Source organism: Moschus berezovskii, chromosome 9, assembly GCF_049115385.1.
Source record: "Moschus berezovskii isolate FMDL1 chromosome 9, NW_MosBer_1.0, whole genome shotgun sequence".
NCBI lineage: Eukaryota > Metazoa > Chordata > Mammalia > Artiodactyla > Moschidae > Moschus > Moschus berezovskii.
The window spans coordinates 53,022,285-53,044,008 of NC_142468.1; the positions used below are offsets into that span (position 1 = coordinate 53,022,285).

General features: G+C 39.1%; 1 protein-coding gene across 1 annotated transcript in view; it reads right to left on the reverse strand.

The window, feature by feature from the left end:
• Nucleotides 1–21,724, reverse strand: part of MYO1E (myosin IE) — a 217,380-nt gene that overhangs the window by 85,364 nt on the left and 110,292 nt on the right. The window contains exons 4-6 of the mRNA XM_088839655.1: nt 21,354–21,448; nt 5,247–5,334; nt 1,049–1,138 (exon numbers count right to left, since the gene is read on the reverse strand). Of these exons, the coding sequence (XP_088695781.1) occupies nt 1,049–1,138; nt 5,247–5,334; nt 21,354–21,448 (273 nt within the window). The remainder of the gene's footprint in view (nt 1–1,048; nt 1,139–5,246; nt 5,335–21,353; nt 21,449–21,724) is intronic.

A 21,724-nucleotide genomic window follows, 5' to 3' on the forward strand; every position in this document is an offset into this window, starting at 1 on the left:
GAAACTTCAAGATAACATAGCCCTGGCATTGAACAGAAAAATTAGAGAAGAACAAATGAGTAAATAGTTCAAATAGTATTAAACAGTGAGGAAAGTAAGGGCAATTCTGACAGATAAAACTCACCAGGGAGCTTAACAATTACTCCATGAAAACTGAGTAAGAATTCTCTTGGAAATAGAAGCTTCCTTCTAAAACAGAAGGATAAAAAAGAAATCGCTTTTCTCCAAAATTCTCACTTATTTATTTTAAAATGGAACAGAATCCACATCACAGATGGTTTCCTAAGTGCTTTACTGCCAGACATAATCTATGGTTGAGATAAGATACAAAATCTACATAAATCAAAGCTACTGAGCAAACATTCACTTCTCTGTAAACGTGGCTTTTTGTCAAAGGGAATATATTCATATTCATCCTTGCCAGCCTTCCAGTTCACCCCCTCGGGAGACACTCAGACAGAAAAACGTCTAACTAGGCATTCAAGGCATTCGGCTGATATTTTCATTACTTTTGGTAAGCCTCCCAGTTAGGAGCAACATGTAGGCTAAGGTCACTCTGGCATGTCAAACACACACACACACAAAGCCAAGGGGGTAGGGTTAGCAGTCAGCTCCCTCTGGCTGACAGACAGGAAGAAGTTTCTCTCTAAGGTGCACAGATCTACAAAGCAAAACAAGGTGACAAGACCTGGGATCTAGTCTCCTGGGTTCTTCATCTGGGAAAGAAGGCCTTTTCTTCAGTGCCCAAAGCAAAGAAACTTCTCCAAGACCAAAGCTGACACTTCCACTTTCCTTAGGAAGGCAACTTGAGTTGAGAACTGGTTTCAAAAATTATCTTATTTATATCCCCAAGGCTCAAAAAGAACTTGAGTCAAAGGGTGAATTGAAGCCGGACAGTTCGCCACTAGAGAAAAGTTAAAAAAGCTCAAACAGGCGGCCTCCTGATAATGTGTGAAAACCCCCTATTTCCTTGGGGACACAGAACTTAAATCAGGAATGTCAACAACATCAATCAGGTGGCACTATCTATCACAGGAAAGAAACTCACAAATCGGCTAGAGTTGTTGTTCCGGACCGTCTTGGCATTCCCGAAGGCCTCCAGCAGCGGGTTGGACTGCAGGATGATGTCCTTGACGTGCTGTTACAGCAGAAAGACCAAAGTTAGGAAGATGTGAACACTTACCCAGCAGTGAAAGGCCAGACTTGCCCGAGGACCTGGTTCCTGAATATGGTGAGGGTGAGAGGACTCAAATCCAAGTCCCTGGGATTTCCGGAGGATTTACTCTTTCCTCTCAACAGACCTGGCCCTGTTGGTATGGTCATGTCTTCTAGCTCCCCTGGCTTGATGCAGGATTCCCTGCAGCCAGGGTGCCACCACAAATCAGGATCTATGAATGTTCCCAGACTGGGTTTCCACATTGGATGGTGTAGCTTTATCCTGTGCTCCCTGTTATATCAGGGAACATAAGAAGAAGGGGTATCTTCTTGTCTTCTGACCAGATTCTTAATCATCACTACTCCTGTTCTACTCAACTTCTGTCCCCACCTATTGCATCCCCCTCTTCACTGCAAATGAGAGTTACCTTGAGGGAAATTAAATAGTTTTTCCTCCCCTAACAACATTACAGACACACAGACCTGTGCTTCCCAAATTTTCATGTGCCTGAATCACCTAGAAATCGCATTAAAATACAAATACTGACTCAGTAGTTCTGAGGTGGGGCCCAAGAGTCCACGTTTCTAGCCCTGGGGTTCCTGGTTTTGTCTGTATAGAGCCCCATTTGAGCAACAAGGATCAACACTGGATTGGGTGGAACAATTCCTGGCCTATTGGAGGGGAAGAATTTGGTTTTCAAATACCCCAATTCAGTGTCAGACTGAAAAGTACAAAACACCCCATGGGCAAGACAGCTCAACAGACACGAGTTGATGTTGGAGAAGGTTTTGAACCAGTGAGTCATTCCTTGTACTTCTAATTATTCACATGCTATGGTTAAACATGTTCCAGAAATAACAAGTCTTTGGCTTGTGCTCTGTAGCTACTGACTAATTTCAAGCCAAGAGTTCTGTATCATTGTCCTCATAGAAAAACAGGAAGAGAAAAATCAACATTAAATGTCTGCAGTCGGGCCACTAGGTTGCCGTCCATAGCAAATCGGACAAGATGAAGACACTAACCACTAATTGATTCTGCAACAGCCAAAGTGCTTCTCTGGCACCCCCTGAACATTCTGAAGAGCCATGAGAACTGGAATTCCATCCACTGGGCACATGTCTTTAGCAGTGGGCACAGAGAGCAAATTATGGGTGGTTCCTCCATGGAATCCATTTCAGAGTTTAGAAAGATATTTCTAGGCAGCCTATTTTCCTCTAAAAACTCATGGATTTATATGAAATTTGCTTTTGTTCATAAAATAATTTTGACTTTGTGGGTCTTCGTTAATCTTTTGTATTTGTTATTTGCTGGCCAAACATCCCTACACCATTTATCAACACTCCACTTTCTTGTAGGGACAGAAAAAAAGAAAAACTCTTCTTTGTCTCTTTCCCTCTTTAATTACCGACTTTTAAACTGAAAACCTTTAGAATGTATCCATCTATTCATCCATCTATCCATCCATCCACTATCAAGATGGCCAACAGAATTTCATGGCATGTGGTAAGCATACAGGGGGAAAAAAGAAAGAGCAAATTAAAAGAGCAACCCACACACAAGAGTATCCTGGATTTCTGGCTCCATGTCCATCTTCTAGAGACAGGGTATGGTCACACAAATGGAGAAAAGCATATGGACTGGACCACATCAATTTAAGTCCTAGAGCTGTACTCGCTGTCCAACATGGAAGCTCCTGAGCCCACGCAACATGGCCAATCCCAACTGGGATGTGCTGTAAGTGCAGAATACACACTGGAGTCCAAAGATTTAGGATGCAAACTAATGTAGAGTATCTCATTAATTCATTAGTAATTATAGGCTGAAATAGTACTGGGGATATAGTGGGTTAACTGAAATATATTTTAAAAGTTAATTTCATATGCTTTTTACTTTTTTTATGTGACTACTCAAAAATTTAAAATTATGCATGTGGCACCCACCATCTTCCTATTGGACGGTTCTGCTCTAGATTTTCCTTTCATTTGGTAAAGGAGGCCACTCTAAGACCTTTTTACTCTACATAAGGAATACTGGCCTCTGCCTGAAGCATTCTGATTCCCCAGGGACAGAACGGAACACTATTGATTTAGTAGACAAAGTCATAAGGAAGAGAATTTCAATGTGTCTTTTTAAAGTCTACAGCTGACTATGGCAATAACATCATATTAAATGATTCCAACTAAAAACTTAATCTTCAGGGTGAAATCTACCTTGGATCATGATTTCTAATTTAAAAAAAAGTTCCCAGAGGTCTGTGCAAGTGATGAGCACTGTGAGTTTGGGCAGTTCCTGTTGACCTTAGCCTTCATCACCATCATCCACTGCTCTCTGGGGATAGGCTTCCCCAGTCCTGCTTATGCTGCTTTCACTACCACAGTGAGTAAACCTAAAGACAGATGGGGCTGCATTTACCCCTTTCTTCATACTGTCCTCTTAAATCTGCCCCTTCTCTACCATACTGTGTGTGTTAGCTGATCAGTCATGTCCGACTCTTTGCAACCCCATGGTCTGTCCATGGAATTCACTAGGCAAGAATACTGGAGTGGGTTGCCATTCCCTTCTCCAGGGGGTCTTCCCGACCCAGGGATCAAATCCGGGTCTCCTGCATTGCCGGCAGATTCTTGGCCGTCTGAGCTACAAGGGAAGCCCATCCTTTTCTTTATCCCTCTCCTGTGTCCTCATTCTTCTGGGTTTACCCCCTTCTCCTAATGCTTTCTGTTAATACTCTAATCCTTCTTTCTTTCCTTTCTGTATTTTAAATTTTTTGCAAATTTTAAAAATTGGAGATGTATTCACATGGTTCAAAAATCAAAGGTTCACAGCCACTCTCACTTTCTGAGAATGGCCAGCATGCTGCCTATGGAATATATATCTATTTTTCTAAATAAATCCACCTCTTACTTATCAATAAAATAAACAATAAAAGGTTCACAAGGGTCTACATGGAGAAATGCCTCTCCCCTAGTCTCCCAGTTTCCTCCTGGAGAAATCACTGTTATCGATTTCATGTGTATCCCTCTGGAGCTATGGTATACATATCTAAACAAATGTTTTATAAATACATGCTCTTGCTCTTTTTTCTTCAAATGGTAGCACATTATATACAACATTCTGAGCTTTGCTTTTTGCAATTCATGATATATCTTGGAGATCAATCTTTATCAGTACATGAAGCTTCATTTTTATGGTTGCATAATATTCTAGTCTATTATGAACCACAAATTATTTCCCCAGTCACCAACTGATGAACATTTGTTTCCAGTCTTCGCCATCATCAAAAAATGCCACATCAAAGAACTATATACATGTATCATTTTGCATACATTTCAAGACACCTAAAGGATAAATTCTCCCAAGCAGAACTGATGAGTCAAGGGTGTTTGCTTATAGATTTGAAAAACTTTGCCAACATTTCCTCCACAGAAGTGTACTAGTTCATCTTCCCACTAGTAATGTGTGAGAGGGCGAATGCCCCTATATTTTTAACAACAGAGTGTTTTAAACACTAGAAAAATTTTGTTATTCTAACAGTTAAGAAACAGTTTTTCAATGCAGTTTTGCATTTCTCTTACTATCATGGGGGTGAGCAGATTTTCATGTTCTGAGTGAATGAAAGTCGCTTAGTCGTGTCTGACTCTTTGCAACCCCATGGACTGTACAGTCCATGGAATTCTCCAGTCCAGAATACTGGAGTGGGTAGCCTTTCCTTTCTGCAGGGGATCTTTCCAACCCAGGGATTGAACCCAGGTCTCCCGCATTGCAGGCGGATTCTTTACCAGGTGAGCCACAAGGGAAGCCATGTGTTTTACGAGTCATTTATATTTTCTTTTCTATGAGATGGTTTTTATGCCCTGTGTTTATTTTCCTTTTGGATTTGTGACCTTTTCCTAGACTGTATACAATATTAATTATATAGGAGGCATCTCCATCTCATAATATGCATAATATGCTGTTTCTCTGCAGATTTCAAGTTTCTTGGTTATAAAACCAGTGTCTTCTCTGTGGAAGAAAATTCTTTTTCAAACAGCAAATGGAGCTTTGTCCTCTGGCCCAGCACCAAGTCTCAAAATGGGCCACAGCACCAACTCACCTGGACTTTGGGGCCTCCCCCAGACACCCTGGAGATGTAACTCATGATGTATTTGGCAGCCACTGTCTTTCCAGCACCACTTTCACCACTAAAGAAAGAAAGACAAAAAGACTCACCTATGAAGTGGCTCATGACCAGCTCCCACTCCTCTGAAAAGACTCCCCACCCCCAAATAAAACTAAAGAAGAAAACTGATAGAAAGGAACTCTGTTAAAAAAAATCACAGAACTGGTTGAGACTAAATCACAACCAGTGATTTAATCACAGTTAAATCACAGCAGGATCAGGTTACCTCTGTGACTTGTATGATCACTATTAGCATGGTGTGTGGGCTGGAGGCCTGATAATCATCACTGTGATGGGAGAGACCGTCCAGCATTCTAAATTCCCAATAATAGGAGACATGATTAGGAACATTACAGAACATCAGAAAGACAGACTAAACAGATTACAACTGACAGCAAGACTGTAAACATGGGGGGGGTGGGGAATGAAGCACACAAAGTAATGTTATGTGAAGTAAATCAGATTCAAATTATATGTAAAAAACTATGAAGACAAAAATCACATTAAAAAAAAAAGGCTAGAACTAGAACCACAAAAGATGAGCAGAGGTTTGGTAAAGGAAAAGATACTCTGGGAGACTTCTTTCAGTTCATTATTTTCTAAACTTTTAGTAATCATATATTTCTTCTTAATTAAAAAAAAAAAAGTAGATATGCTCAGGTTTCAAACCATGTGCCATGAACTGAGAACTGATGCAAGCAACTTTATTTTCAAGTTCTAAAATTAAATGATGAGGTAATATTAATCACATCCTGCATAACAAAGACTGCTTCCGCTTGGTGGCCTTACTGCATGGGGAAAGCCTTTTGTTAGCACCATAGAGTCAGATCTTCAAAACCCCCGTTTCTTCCTTCAAAATCCCCTTGAATTGATGACGACCTCAATTCAAAACAAGCTTAAGTCAGTCAGATTTCTCATCTCTCTACAGGTGGCCTTTGTGTTACCATGATAGAATTAATTAGAGGAAGAACTCTGTGTTGTGTAAAACAATGGTGAAATTTAGTGTGAAAAATTGAGGGTGCTGTGAGTTCAAAAGACATTTTTTGCGTTTGAATTTCTCTGGACTAATATATGTTCAATTAGAGAGATTCTGGGAAAGAATGAAAGACCCATCCTCTGAGAGGCCCTCTGAAGATCTAACTCCATCAACAAGCTCATTTAGCATCCCAATATTCAGTTCCTGACTTCCAGGTCACATGAATACGGAAACAAAACTGATACTTCATAAGATATGGCAGCAAGCAGAAAGCCAGTGAGCCTGGGATGATGTGTCACGCCGATTACAGAAGCCATGCTCACTCACAAGCACAAGTAGGTATAATAAATATTTCAGTGCCATGAGGAAGTTATCCTTTCAAATGGCCCATGTGATCAGAGGATTTATACCCTAGGCCCAAGGTCAAAACATGAACTCTCACTCATTTGAAGCATAGGTTTTATCAACAATGAAACTCCATGTTATAATGTTGTAAATAACATGAACATTTAAGAATACTGGACAGTCCAAGACTACAATGGTACAACCAGCCTACCCACATCTCATGTCTCCTGCATCAGCAGGTGGTTCTTTACCACCAACGCCACCTGGAAAACTCATATAATACTACACAGACATATAAAATAAATGGAAAACTATGTGGTGACACAAAGGCAATGCAGTTAAAGTGGCAACATAAGCAGAAGACACTGTACCTATGACAAGTTTTCAGTTCAGTTCAGTCGCTCAGTCGTGTCCGACTCTTTGCGACCCCATGAATCACAGCACGCCAGGCCTCCCTGTCCATCACCAACTCCCAGAGTTCACTCAAACTCATGTCCATTGAGTCGGTGATGCCATCCAGCCATCCAGCCATCTCATTCTCTGTCGTCCCCTTCTCCTCCCACCCCCAATTCTTCCCAGCATCAGACTCTTTTCCAGTGAGTCAACTCGTCGCATGAGGTGTCCAAAGTACTGGAGTTTCAGCTTTAGCATCAGTCCTTCCAATGAACACCCAGGATTGATCTCCTTTAAAATGGACTGGTTGGATCTCCTTGCAGTCCAAGGGACTCTTCAAGAGTCTTCTCCAGCATCACAGTTCAAAAGCATCAATTCTTCGGCAATCAGCTTTCTTCACAGTTCAACTCTCACATCCATACATGACCACGGGAAAAACCATAGCCTTGACTAGACGGACCTTTGTTGGCAAAGTAATGTCTCTGCTTTTTAATATGATATCTAGGTTGGTCATAACGTTCCTTCCAAGGAGTAAGCGTCTTTTAATTTCATGGCTGCAATCAGCATCTGCAGTGATTTTGGAGCCCAAAAAAATAAAGTCTGACACTGTTTCCATTGTTTCCCCATCTATTTCCCATGACAAGTTTACAACTATGCAAAAATAATGTATGGACAAGAACCACAATGGAACAAGGCAAAAAATAGTTCTGACTTGTTGGGCAGCTGATATTTGGGTGACTCTTGTTTCTTTTGATGTGATTTCTCTTAATGTTTAAAGTTTTGGAAGAAGTAATTAACTATATATTTCATATTTTTGAAAACAGCATTTCCAGAAAAAGTGAGATTACACATCACAATGATAATCAACAGAATTAATTTCTTTAGATTATTTCTATGTCACAAGTAAACAACTTTCATATTTAGAATTCCTTAGAGAAAGCTGTGTGTATGTGAAAAAGAAAAGAAAAAAAAAAATCCTATTAGAATTACTGTATACTTTCATACACTGATGCCCCCCACTCTTTATCTGGCTAATACTATGATTAGACATAAAATATTTGGTGTCTTTTGTTGAAAGGAATAAAAAAGGAAGAATAATGAAAGTGACTCGTTTCATATATTAAAATAAGTAGGCCGGGCACAATAATAGAACATCTACATTCTCAGTAACTGTGATACTTTTCAGAAGATTTAAAATAATTAGTCTGGCTGAACACTGATCGGAATTTTCATTTCTTGGTTTCAATTTACAGACCCATAAAAAGAAATTTTATTGATCAGAGGCCAGTACTTTGCTCAGAATATGGTATAAGAATGGAATGTTACATAATTACTTGAAGCTTACAGTATATATATAACGGTAATTATGTTGTCCCCTTGAGAGAAAAAACTTTCTTTCCCTGGACTAAAAACCCACATTAAAAGAATGTGATGGTATCAGACAGATTATATAGCATACCTGAAGTTATCTGCTTAGCATCTTACAGCAATGAGAGCAATTTGCTCTGCTTATGATTATAAGCAACCTTTCTTAATTGCTTTCACTGGACTTTCAAAGTGGACCAAAAATACTCTAGAAGTGTGCCTTAAAATTAGAAAAATGCCCCAGTGGTCCCTAAGTCCAGCAGCCTACCACAATCCTCAAAGTACTTAAAGTGCCCATGTCTGGTCTGTCTTCAGACCAGATGAATTTCACCTAGTCTCCAAGGATAGGGCCTAGAAATAATTTCTAACAAACCCCCTAGTTCTTATATTGCTGCCTGGAATCCACTAAACAAATGTAAAACAAAGTCAAGACAGACTTCACAGGAAACATCAATTCAAAGAGGAAATAATGTAATATTTCTGTGTGCATTCAATATACAAATGGAAACATTTGCTAAAGTATCAAAGAAATGGAAAGAATGTTCAGTTGAGGGGGACTATTTACAATGATACACTAATAATTGGATTCAGAGACTATAACTGCTATTCTTAGTCTGAAAGTTATTCTTCGCTTAAAAATGAATGGTGTTTTCAATTCATTTCAACTGATTCTAGCAAATTTAAAAATATCTCAGCCTTATTTTGAGGGGAGACATCTCATAGAATAAGTGGTCATCCATTCCTTCTATCTCCCCCTTGCTAGTCTCAAAAAATTTCTTCTGGTTCTTACCACACTAGCTTTTGTTCCCTTAAAACTGTTCACGGTTAATGTAACTGAAATGTTGCTCTGCCAACTTTACATTTATGTGCACTTTATAAAAGATAAAAATTTTAAACAGAAATTGTATGTGCATTTGTTTACCTAATAAGCACTAAATGCCTCCTCCTGCTAAGGGCTGGCTGGGGCTGGAATGAGATGGGTCTCTTGGAATGAGAGGAGCCTACTGCACCAGGGGAGGTCAAATGCACTGATGCTGTGGTAACACCATGGAGATATGGGTACAGTTTTAAGGATTTCTGAGTGCGTATTAGGAAAAGATTCCTAAAGAAATTCATAAGCTAAGTCAAGTCACACTACTGACATCTCAGTGAGACAGGTTAAAGTTAGCCAGGTAGGGGAGGGAGGGAGGGGTGATATGTGTGTGTAGGCAAGCATTAGAGGGTGACATTCCTGTCTAGAATGAATGATTGATAAGATAATGAAGTTACGAAAATTCTCACTGGGTCCTACTTTCTTAGACCTGACTTTATATATATATATATATTTGTGTGTGTGTGTATACACACATATACATATTATTATTAAACTTGACTCCTATTTCAGAAGGTATAATCCAAGGGTAAAAAACACAGCGATAGTTAAAATTTTATTTGTAATTCTAGAGTTATAAAGGATAGACATATTAGTGACTAAAATAATCCAGAAGATGAGAAATAACACAAGTTCCAAAGGAGATTAGAAAGCAATCTAAAATTTTGCAGTTTTAGTTTGCCTATCTGAAGGTTTCCAGGGCTGGAGAGAAAGGGGTGACGGTCTGTCAGAGCCTGTAGTGACACTGAAAAATGTAAGCCTCAAGTACATGCAATGGCTGAATGCATAAAATACAAAATCAAGCAGAAATGACTGAGCAAATGATAAAAATTCATTAACATATTGAGGACAAATAAGACTGACTTCTTCCAAATCAATTAGTATTGTCAAGCAGACAAAATTATCACCAGAGTCTGCCAAGAAAATGGTCCCAGGGCAATGCTCATCTTGGCCCAGGCCTGATGCAATAGGAAAAACCCATTGTTTAGTCTGAACATCAAGTTTGAACCCCAGCTCAGCTACTTGTTAGCTCTACAATTCCTTTTACTGTTACTACAGTAAAAGGAATTATTTATTAAAACAGATATTTTAATACATCACTCCTTAACAGCTAAAAAAAATTTTTTATGTGTATTTCTTATTCAACAACTTCCCCTGTATTCCTCACTGGAGGACAGGGAAGCCTGGCATGCTTTAGGACACAGGGTCATAAAGAGTCAGACACAACTTAGCAACTGAACAACATTACTCCCCATTTTGCAGATGAAGTGACTGAGGCCTGCAGAAGTCACACACTTTCTACAGAACAGAATAACGAGTTTGTCCTGTGACTCAACACCAGAGATTTTTTCACTGCACCACATTACCATGGGTGGTAACAGATGACTAACCAGACAAGCTGACACCTTCTGGCTCAAAGCAGCAAAGTGGACAGAGTGTAACAGTGGAGCCAGGCAGCCCTGGCTTGGTACATGGCTTTGTCACATTTCAAATGTGAGATGCTTAACATGTTTCGTTACCTCTCTGAGACTCAGTTACCTGATCTGCAATAAAGGGGGTAATAATACCTTGTTTGTTGTTTAGTTGCTCAGTCATATCCGACTCTTTGCAATCCCATGGACTGTAGCCCACCAGGCTCCTCTGTTCATGGGATTTCTCATGCAAGAACACTGGAGTGGGTTGCTGTTTCCTTCTACAGGCGATCTTCCCAACCCAGGGATCAAACCCAAGTCTCCTGCATTGGCGGGGGGATTCTTTACCACTGAACCACCAGAGAAGCCCAAATATCTACTTTCCTAGGTTGTAAATGATACAAGTAAAGGATGTTGAGATACAAAGCACGTACTTGAAAGGGGGTTACTATTATGATTATAGATAATATATAAACTAGGGTGTTAGGTAATATTTTCAGGGAATCTGGGATAAAAGGGTAAACTTGAGCCATAGTTCCTCAAGACTGCAGACAGAGGGCAGTCCTCACACAGATCCTGTAGTTAGGCTGTGAGATGACTGGGCCTCCCAAAGCCAGGCCAGAGGGACAGGGAGTTTCTAAGGATGCTGGTGTTCGGATAAACAAGAAATTGGAAAGAGTTCCAATGCTAATAATAAAAGGCTCCTGAAATACATCAAAGACAGGAAGACAGCTTGAGAATCCACGAAACACTTGATAGTGCTGAGGCAAACAGCAGAGATAAGACATAAGTCAAATATTAGAAGTGATCTAATTTTTTAAATTGTTTAAGTCTTTAATCTTTACTCCTGCAAATCTTAGGGATTCCAAACTCAAAATGTTTCTTGAAGCAGACCTTGTCACTATTGAATCTTAGATTTCTGAACTGTCTCTTTTTCCTCTATGAAAATTCTCAAATTCAGCCACTAAATCTTATCAGTGTGCCTTCAAAACATCTCTCATGTCTTTATTTGTTCTTTAAAAAATATTTCTTTGTCACATGTTCAGGATACAATTTAATAAGACTTTGCAAACTGGTACTGGATACATTAAGGACAGAATAAAAACAGCTGCTTAAGAGTATCTCAAGCAAAAATATTAGAAACTGGGGAATTTCCTGGTGATCCAGTGGTTAGGATGCTTTCACTGACACGGGCCTGGGTTTGAACCCGTCATGGAAGTAAGATCCTGCAAGGATCGCCATGTGGCAAAAAAAAAAACTGCACCGAATGTGATGCTCTCAGATCAACATCATATATATTTTTAATGCACTAGGACAGCTGATGCAGGCCAAAAGTGATAGGAATTCACTTTTGATGGCAGCAATAAAGCTGCCACATAAATATTCTCCAAGATCCCGTAAGACTTTAAAGAGGTCAGTTGGCAAGGGCTGCAGAAATGACTCTGGCTACAGTGCCAGGGTCTAGTCTGATGATACAGAGATAGTAGAAAATAAGAGAAAAACTGGTCACTTTCCCTTCTCACCCCGTATTATTTTACTAAATACATTTGCATAGATGTCTCCAATAGGTCCAAAGCTACCACAGGCGTGACTCTAAAACACAAATCCAAATTCCGGATTCCAGAGCACAGAAGACTTCTGGGCTAAGCAGATTTGGGTTGCTCACTGGGTTCACAGGTGTCTGCTTGTGTCTTAAGGTGCTCATCATTGACAAGGGATGATACTAAGGGAGCTATTTGTAGCTTTCTGTTGGCACTGCCTGGGGTCCACATTCACTTTCTACTCCTTTATTCCTTCACAGGGTTATGGAAGGTCACACATCAGTTTCCTCTTTGCCTTTCCAACTCAGGTCAGGTCCTCATCATCTTACTAGACCTCCATATTTGCTCCATCTCTTTTCTACCCATAGACTCATCTTTGTGAACCAGCCTCCTGTGACAGCATGTCTCTGCTCAGAGGCCTGCAAGACATCACTGAGGCCCGAAAGCTTGTCTGTAGATTACCCAGCCTGTCATTCAAGGAGGTACATGTCAGCCAATCAACCATATCTCCCCAAATCAACCAATCTTGCATTACTGCACAAACGCCATATGGCTGTCATAGAGAAACAGAAGAGGGAGACCCAGATCTGGCTCTCAAGTGATTTATAAGGACCATTTGTCAATGGAGATCTTCTTTAACCACCACATTGATGTCTTCCTCATGTTCTCCCCATTATGTAGTTTGGGTTTCAGAAATTCTGAATTTGTCAAGCCATCAGTGTTTTCTTCATTCCACCCATCCTATATGGAAGAGTCAACCCAAGTCCCAACACCTCTGTGACACTTTTGCTATTTATTTCAGTCCAAATCAATCTCTCCCTTTACTAAATGCAAATAGCACTTAGAGCTTATTTCAAGCTTCAAAATGATAAACACGTATTATGTGCAACAGAGAAACATAAATTTCTAGTCAGCAAGGATTGAAAAACGACTGAAAATGAGTGCAAGCAAATTTTAAAAAGTGATAATAATATTAACTAGGTGGTATAAAACTCCTAGCAGAGAACATAGGCAAAACATTCTCTGACATAAACTGTACCAATGTTTTCTTAGGTCAGTCTCTCAAGGCAATAGAAATAAAAGCAAAAATAAACAAATGTGACCTAATCAAACTTACAAGCTTTTGCACAGCAAAGGAAACCATAAATAAAACAAAAAGACTGGGAAAAAGTATTTGCAAACGATGTGATCAACAAGAGATTGATCTTCAAAATATACAAACAGCTCATGCAGCTCAATGTTAAAAAAAACCAAACAACCCAAATGAAAAATGGGCAGAAGACCTAAACAAACACGTCTCCAAAGAAGACATACAGATGATCGACAGACATGTGAAAAGATGCTCATCATTGCTAATTAGAGAAATGCAAGTCAAAATTACAATGAGGTACCCCCTCACACTGATCAGAATGGCCATCATTTTAAAAGTCTACAAATAACAAATGTTGGAGAGGGTGTGCAGAAAAAGGAACCTTCCTATACGGTGGTGGGAATATAAAGTGGTGTAGCAACTACGGAGAACGGTATGGAGGTAACCTAAAAAACTAAAAATAGAGTTGCCATATGATCCAGCAATCCTACTCCTGGATAGATATCCAGAGAAAACCATAATTCTAAAAGAAATGTGAACCCCTATGTTCATAGCAGCACTATGGAAACAAGTATTCATCAATAGAATTGATAAAGATGTGGCAAGTGTGTATGTGAACACACACACATACACACAATGGCATACTACTTAGCCATAAAAAAGGGTGCAACAATGTCATCTGAAGCAACATGGATGGACCTCGAGATTATCATACTAAGGCAGAAAGAGAATACTATATGATATCACTTATATGTGGAATCTGAAATATGACACAAATGAACATACTTACGAAACAGAAACAGACTCACAGAGAACAGACTTGTGGTTGCCAAGAGGGAAGGGAGGTGGGGGAGGGAAAGATTGGAGGTTTAGGGTTAACAGATGCAAACTAGTATAAATAGGATGGATAAACAATAAGGTCCTACTGTATAGCACAGGGAACTATATTCAATATCCTGTGATAAACCATAATGGAAAAGAATATTTTTTAAAAGGATATATTTTTTAATATCACTTTGCTGTAGAGCAGAAATCAACACAACATTGTAAACCAACTTTACTTCAATATATTAAAAAACATATATTAAATAGGTGGCAAAAATTAGGGGTATGAACTGCTACTGAAATTAAAAGGATGAAGAAATCACTGGGTTGAAGTAGACGAGAACAGCCTTGGGTGGTAAAATAACTCCAGACAGGGAGAGCAATCTGGGCAAGAGACAGAAACAGCTCATAGAATTCAATATCAAAAAGACAGACAACCTGATTTGAAAAATGGGAAGAACTGAATAGATGCTTTTCCAAAGAGGAAATGCAGATGGCCAACAGGAGCATGAAAAGATGCTCCACATCACTAATCATCAGTTCAGTTCAGTTCAGTCGCTCAGTCATGTCCAACTCTCCGCGACCCCATGAATCACAGCACGCCAGGCCTCCCTGTCCATCACCAACTCCCGGAGTACACTCAAACTCATGTCCACAGAGTCGGTGATGCCATCCAGCCATCTCATTCTCCGTCGTCCCCTTCTCCTCCCGCCCCCAACCTTTCCCAGCATCAGAGTCTTTTCCAGTGAGTCAACTCATCGCATGAGGTGGCCAAAGTATTGCAGTTTCAGCTTTAGCATCAGTCCCTCCAATGAACATCCAGGATAGATCTCCTTTAGAATGGACTGGTTGGATCTCCTTGCAGTATAAGGGACTCTCAAGAGTCTTCTCCAGCACCACAGTTCAAAAGCATCAATTCTTCGGCGCTCAGCTTTCTTCACAGTCCAACTCTCACATCCATACATGACCACGGGAAAAACCACTGCCTTGACTAGACGGACCTTGGTTGGCAAAGTAATGTCTCTGCTTTTTAATATACTATCAAGGTTGGTCATAACTTTCCTTCCAAGGAGCAAGTGTCTTTTAATTTCATGGCTGCAATCAGCATCTGCAGTGATTTTTGGAGCCCAAAAAGATAAAGTCTGACACTGTTTCCACTGTTTTTCCATCTATTTCCCATGAAGTGATGGGACCAGATGCCATGATCTTTGTTTTCTGAATGTTGAGCTTCAAGCCAACCTTTTCACTCTCCTCTTTCACTTTCATCAAGAGGCTTTTCAGTTCCTCTTCACTTTCTGCCATAAGGGTGGTGTCATCTGCATATCTGAGGTTATTGATATTTCTCCCAGCAATCTTGATTCCAGCTTGTGCTTCTTCCAGCCCAGCGTTCCTCATGATGTACTCTGCATATAAGTTAAATAAGCAAGGTGACAATATACAACCTTGACGTACTCCTTTTCCTATTTGGAACCAGTCTGTATACTTCACCTTAAAAAAACAAACTCAAAGCCAAGGCTTAGATGGAGGTCTCTACTTGACAAAACAGCCTGTCTTCTTTATTTATTTCTTTGTCTTAAAATTCAAATTGCTGGGACTTTTCTGGTGGTTAAGGGGTTAAGAATTCCATTGCGAATGCAGGGGACGTGGGTTCTCTCCATGGCTTGGCAAGATTCACATGTCTTGGAGCAACTAAACCTGTGCGCCACAACTACTGAGCCTGTGCTCTAGAGCCTGCAAGCTGCAACTACTGAGTCCATGTGCCGTAACTGCTGAAGCCCACGTGTCTAGAGCTGGCCACAATGAGAAGTCTGTGCACTGCAACTAGAGAGTAACCCCCGCAAGAGAAAAGCCCAAGCACAGCAACGAATACCCAGTGCAGCCAAAAAATTTTTTAAATAAATAAAAATAAATTCAATCTGTTACACTGATTTCTATCCAGAAACAGTCAGCTGCCAGTCCATCCTATCACTGCATCCACCTCTTTAGAAAACATAAGGTTGGGAAGAACTGATAATATTGGTTCTATGTGCAGCACTCTCCCATCTAAGAGTATGCATTTCATGGCTATCACTTTGTAATGTACAGAAATACTGAATCACTATGCTGTGCACCTGGATCTAACATAGTGCTGTGGGTCAATCACACTTCAACTTAAAAACAATCATAGGGGACGGAGGTGGGGGGCAGTTCAGGATGGGGAACACATGTACACCCATGGCTGATTTTTTCTTGTCACTTGAATATAATTTTCTTTTAAAATACTTCTTTACTATAAATGTATCTGATCTTCATTTCAGTTTCTTCTATAGCAAGATTTTAAAATGCATAAAATATGTATTGTCATGGAAATCCCAAATATTTCTCTAAAGTGAAATGCATTAAACAAAAAATATTTATATACATACATTATTTAATAAAATGTTTAATGAATCAGATTTTAAAATAAATGAATAATTTATTTTAAAATTAAAAATAGATAAGTAAAAAATAAAGCGTATTCATTTCATCATGTGGATAAGGTCATATAGCAGGGAAATCGGAAGATCAAAGTCTAAAAGGAACACCAAAGAGATTAGATCATCATTAATTTTTAATTTTCTAATTAAATGATACTAAAAATTCCTAGTTTCTCCAGTTATGGCAGAAGGCCTTTGCATAACGAGCAGACTTCTTTTCCAGCCTCCAGGAAGGTTGGCTTTATTTTCTGTTCACAAATGCATTCAGGCAGGCAGCACTGAACTCAGCCCTAGCTGAACCCACACCCAGCTCTACCATGTCATGGCTACAAACTTGGGCTTCTCTACCCAGAACAGCATTCCCCTGCCTTCCAGTTCCCTTTGCATTATTTGGAAGAAAGAGTTCCAAAACTCCCAAACCTCAGACACCTCAGAAGTCAATCAGTTCACTCACAAATGAAGGAAGAGAGGACCAGACAATTGTTGAATTTGTTGCCCAGGATCACAGAGCAGGTGAGAGTGAACCACGGCATGCCAGAGATAGCAAAGCTACTTTCTCAAAGCAGACAAAGCATAGCTCTTGGGTAGTACAGAATTAACACAGACAGAGGTCAGGCTTTTGGGAGGTAATACTAGGAGGTAATTCTCTAGGGCCCTGGAACATCCTTCCTGACAGGAGAGTCTCTATTTGCCTGGGAGATTTGGGAACTGGACAAAGAGCTTTGGAAGGCTGCATCTAAGTTGTGACTCCTGGAGGACATGGAGACTGCACGTATTAGCTCAAATACTGAACTCAGCCCTAGCTGAACCCACACCCAGCTCTACCATGTCATGGCTGCAAACTTGGGCTTCTCTACCCAGAACAGCATTCGCCTGCCTTCCAGTTCCCTTTGCATTATTTGGAAGAAAGAGTTCCAGTTCAGGAGGGCTGGAGGCTACAGGTCAGTCATACAAGCCATATATGACTGAGCCCAAATAAAACCTCTGGACACCAAAGGCTCAGGTGAACTTTCTAGTTGGCGATAGTATTGTCAGTTCCCATGCCATCACTGGAAGGACATAACACTGTCCATGGCTCCATGGCAGGAGAAGGCCTGGAAGCCGCACATCTGGACCCCTCCTAGACCTTGCCCTTGTGTCTCTACTTTTTCCTGGTTCTGCTTTGTATCCTTTTGCTCTAATAAAACTGTAACCACAAGTCCAGGGCTCTCATGACTTTTGTGAGTTGTTGCAGTAATGAAACCAAGGAGGTGGTGGGAACCTTGCAACTTGCAGCTGGTGTCTCATGGAGAATTGGGCCTTTCACATGTGAAGTCTGGCCTGACTTGGGTAGTTAATGTCAGAGGTCAAAGCAGCTCCCTGTCCTGCCATCTCTTGTATCTCCGCCAGCACAGAGACTGTAGTAGAATTCCCTGGAGCAGGTCCTTCAAGTCTTTGCCACCTGAACACTGAAAAGAAGGCTCCTAGAAGTGGGCACATGTCCTGCCTCAAGCAAGTGTCTCCTATAGGACTGACCGAGGAGATCTGAGAGAGGGAGAAAGGTGAACTAGGAAAAATGGAAGCTGATGAAACTCATGCAACAAGACCATTCCCTTTCTTCTCATCTTACTAGGGGCCCAGAAGAAAGGAGAAAGGGCAAGGGAATATGTTAGAAAACTCATCCTATCCTCTCTCATTTAATCTGAGTCAAGAAAACATGTCCCACTTCTCTACTGGCCAGTGACTTACACTTGGGAACAAACAGAAGCATTTCCAATTCATCCAAGTAACCAAACTCATCAACACACAAGGGTTCCTTCCAAAAGGCTTAGCCTGAAGCCAATTAAGAATTTAGATCTAAATTTCAATTTACAGAAAACTGAAGGAATTAGAGAAATGAGACCATGAGGAAGCAACTGGACCAATCTAAAAGGTGTCTATAGGAAAACTGGGTTGTTCTCTTGACCAAGTCAATGGGGAAAAAAAAAATGGGAGAAAGGAACTCTGTTAAGATTAAAAAGTGACTCATACCAAATGCAGCCAGTGTTCCTTGATTTACATAAACTGGCAAAGAAAGGACATGTTTGCAACAATTAGAGAAATTTAAATGTGGATTGCTTATTTATTATTTAGTTGTGATAATGGTATTGGGACTAAGTTAGAAAATATTTTGAGATGCATATGGAAATATTTAGAGATAAAATATCATGAAGTCTATATCTTAAAATGCCTCAGTGATCTTGTTTTACAGTTTTGACTTTGGAGCCATGTAAATAGTTTAAATAATTTTAAAACAAAATTAAAATGAAAAATTTAAACTTCTAAAATCCAAAATGAAATACATGAACCTAACTGGAGGTCAAATTGGCATATTAACGACACAGAAAAGTATTATGTTAAATGACTTTTAAAATCCAATATTTTGACTGTACATCCTAAGGACAAAAAAGAACAAAGAAATTTTAAAGTGAAATAGTATTGGTACAAATAATGTTGGTATTATTATCTAAGAGCATTAATAGAATTATTTATTTGCTTTACCCCATTATTGACTATGCAATATATCTTTTATAAATATATACTTATTTAAGTATAAGTATATACTTAATTATTTATTTATAATTTTATGCACAGACATAGTATAGCACATATAATTCTAACAATGTCATCAGGAACCAAGGTTTTCAAAATAAGAGAAATGGCATTCAAATATAAAATCCAAATAAATAAAAACTCTATAATCTTATGAATGAACTGGACATTATCAGTGTGAATTGATGTTTCATGTTTTTCTTAAAAAGTTCATATTCCTAGCTTTTGTCCTCTGAAAAGAACAAGAAGCACCATTAACACATAGCAGTGAGCCCTCTTCATCACTAGATTGATGGTCTCTAAATACTGTTTCCCATTAAAATGAGCCAGGGCTTTCTGATGAAATGACTGAACCTAAGGCTTGGCAGAAAATGTACAAGATAAGTCTACAACATCTTATACAAGAAAACTATCAAAGACTACTGGAGTCATATCAAAGGGACAAAGGAGCCAATACAAAGGACTCTCACAAGCCAAAGATAGGACTATTTGAACCTAAAAGAAAAACTGCAATGTAGTTAAACAGGTAAGGTATTTAAAACCCACCAGTATAGAATGATACTTAAAACAAAAACATTATACTTTGGGAGGCTGCTAGGGCATCAACTCATTGCTTCGAAAATTAGTAAATGAAAATAAAATATCAAGCTTTTTATCTAATTTTCCCACTTAGATTGTATTTTATGATAAACAAATGAAAACTCCAATTAATAAATAAATATAGAAGGAATAAAATTAGAAAATTATTTTCCAACTATTAATTAAATGATTGTGAAGTGAAAATTTATAATGGATGGACTCACTGGAAATCTGAACATCACAAAAAGTTAGCCAAATGGGCCTTAAGTGCAAGGCATCAATGATGGAACATTTTTGCTAAAAAATTGAAACTGAATCTAATCAAGCTTTCAAAGCCCGTCAATTTACAGGAAATATAGGGGACAGTGCAAAGTCATGGGATGCAACTAGCTATTACCAGACTGCAGAATATTCTACAGGACAAACCTTTTTCTTTAACAAATAAACACCAAGAAAACAAAAAGAATAAGAGAGAAGTATTAACAATTAAAAGACCTGAGAGACACACAGCTAAGTATGAAACATGAAACTTTGAAACCCAAATAAAAATAAATCAACTGAAAAAAAAAAAAGAATTTCTAAGACAATTGTGGAATTGGGATACCAATAATATTAGATCATACTGAAGGAATTACTCATTTTTTTCAGTTGTGATAAGAATGGTCGTTTAGAGGTATACCCTGAATTATTGAAAAATGAAATTATTTTCTACCTAGGATTGAATCAAGTCGGGGCAGAGTGGGAAGACTAGGTAAAACAGGGTTGGCTATATATTAACAAATGTACAAAGTAGATGACAGATACACAGGTATTATTATAATACTTTTTGTAATTTTGTGTGTGCTTGTAAATACAAATAGGATTTTTTCCTTTAATTTTCATTAAAAAAATTAAGAATTAAAAAATTAAAGCACTAAAAAAGATGAACAAAAATAACAAAATGTTAATAACTGTCAAGTTCTAAGTGATGGAAGTATGGATTGCTTGTGTTTTTTGTATGGTTGAAAATGTTCGTAACAGTGAACAAAATTGTAAAAGCACTTCAAGCCAGCAAAGACTCAGAGCTGGGTCAGGTTAAAAGGATTGCGAAATATAGCTGTGGATGCCTAATGCTGGCTTTGACCAGTAATGCCTTGAGAAAATTAAAAGCAAATAACAAAAACAAAAAACCCCAAAAAGTTCAAACTTGAAATATCAAGGAAAAAGGACCCAGAGAAAAGGACTCTAGCTGACAAAACAGTGACACATGCTTACTATACTTGTAACATAAAGGATCTCCAATTCAGAGTAAAACCACAATACAATTCAAAATGGGAGGGGAAGTGTCTTGAGATTTTATTTCCGGGCCTGATGACAATCAGAGAAAGACTGAGCTAGAACCATGTGCCCTAAAGCCTTAATGCTTCAAGTGACATGGGTACAAAAAGCAACCTCATGGAAGCTTTATGATTTGAAGTTATAAAATACACCAAGGCAAAGCTAACAGGCTACTTGTTACTCAGATACATTAACCAGACTCTAAAATGAGCAACCATTGCAAAAACATTGCTCATTGTCAGCATCCTATGTACAGCATGGTCTTGTGTTCCCTGGACCTAAAAATGTTCTTTTCCATACCTGATGATGACACACTGGTTCTCTCTGTCAATTATCATATTTCTGTACATATTATCTGCAAGAGCATAGATATGTGGTGGGTTCTCATACTGTGCCTAGAAAAGCAAAACAAAACAAAACCACGGTCAGACAAAAGCAACACATTTCTTTTCTTGGCTTTGGAAATGAACATGCCACTGTACAGTCACCATCTTAAAGGCTGCGTAAGACAAGAATCATAAAGTTGCCAACGTCCTGAGGAGGTACACCTAACACAATGAAGACGGAAGGAATTTGGAAGGACTTTTCTGTAGGCCTATGAGTGATTCAGCCTTCAGACATGACCCACAGTCTTCAGGTACTCCAACACCACGCCCTTCTACCCGCAGCAT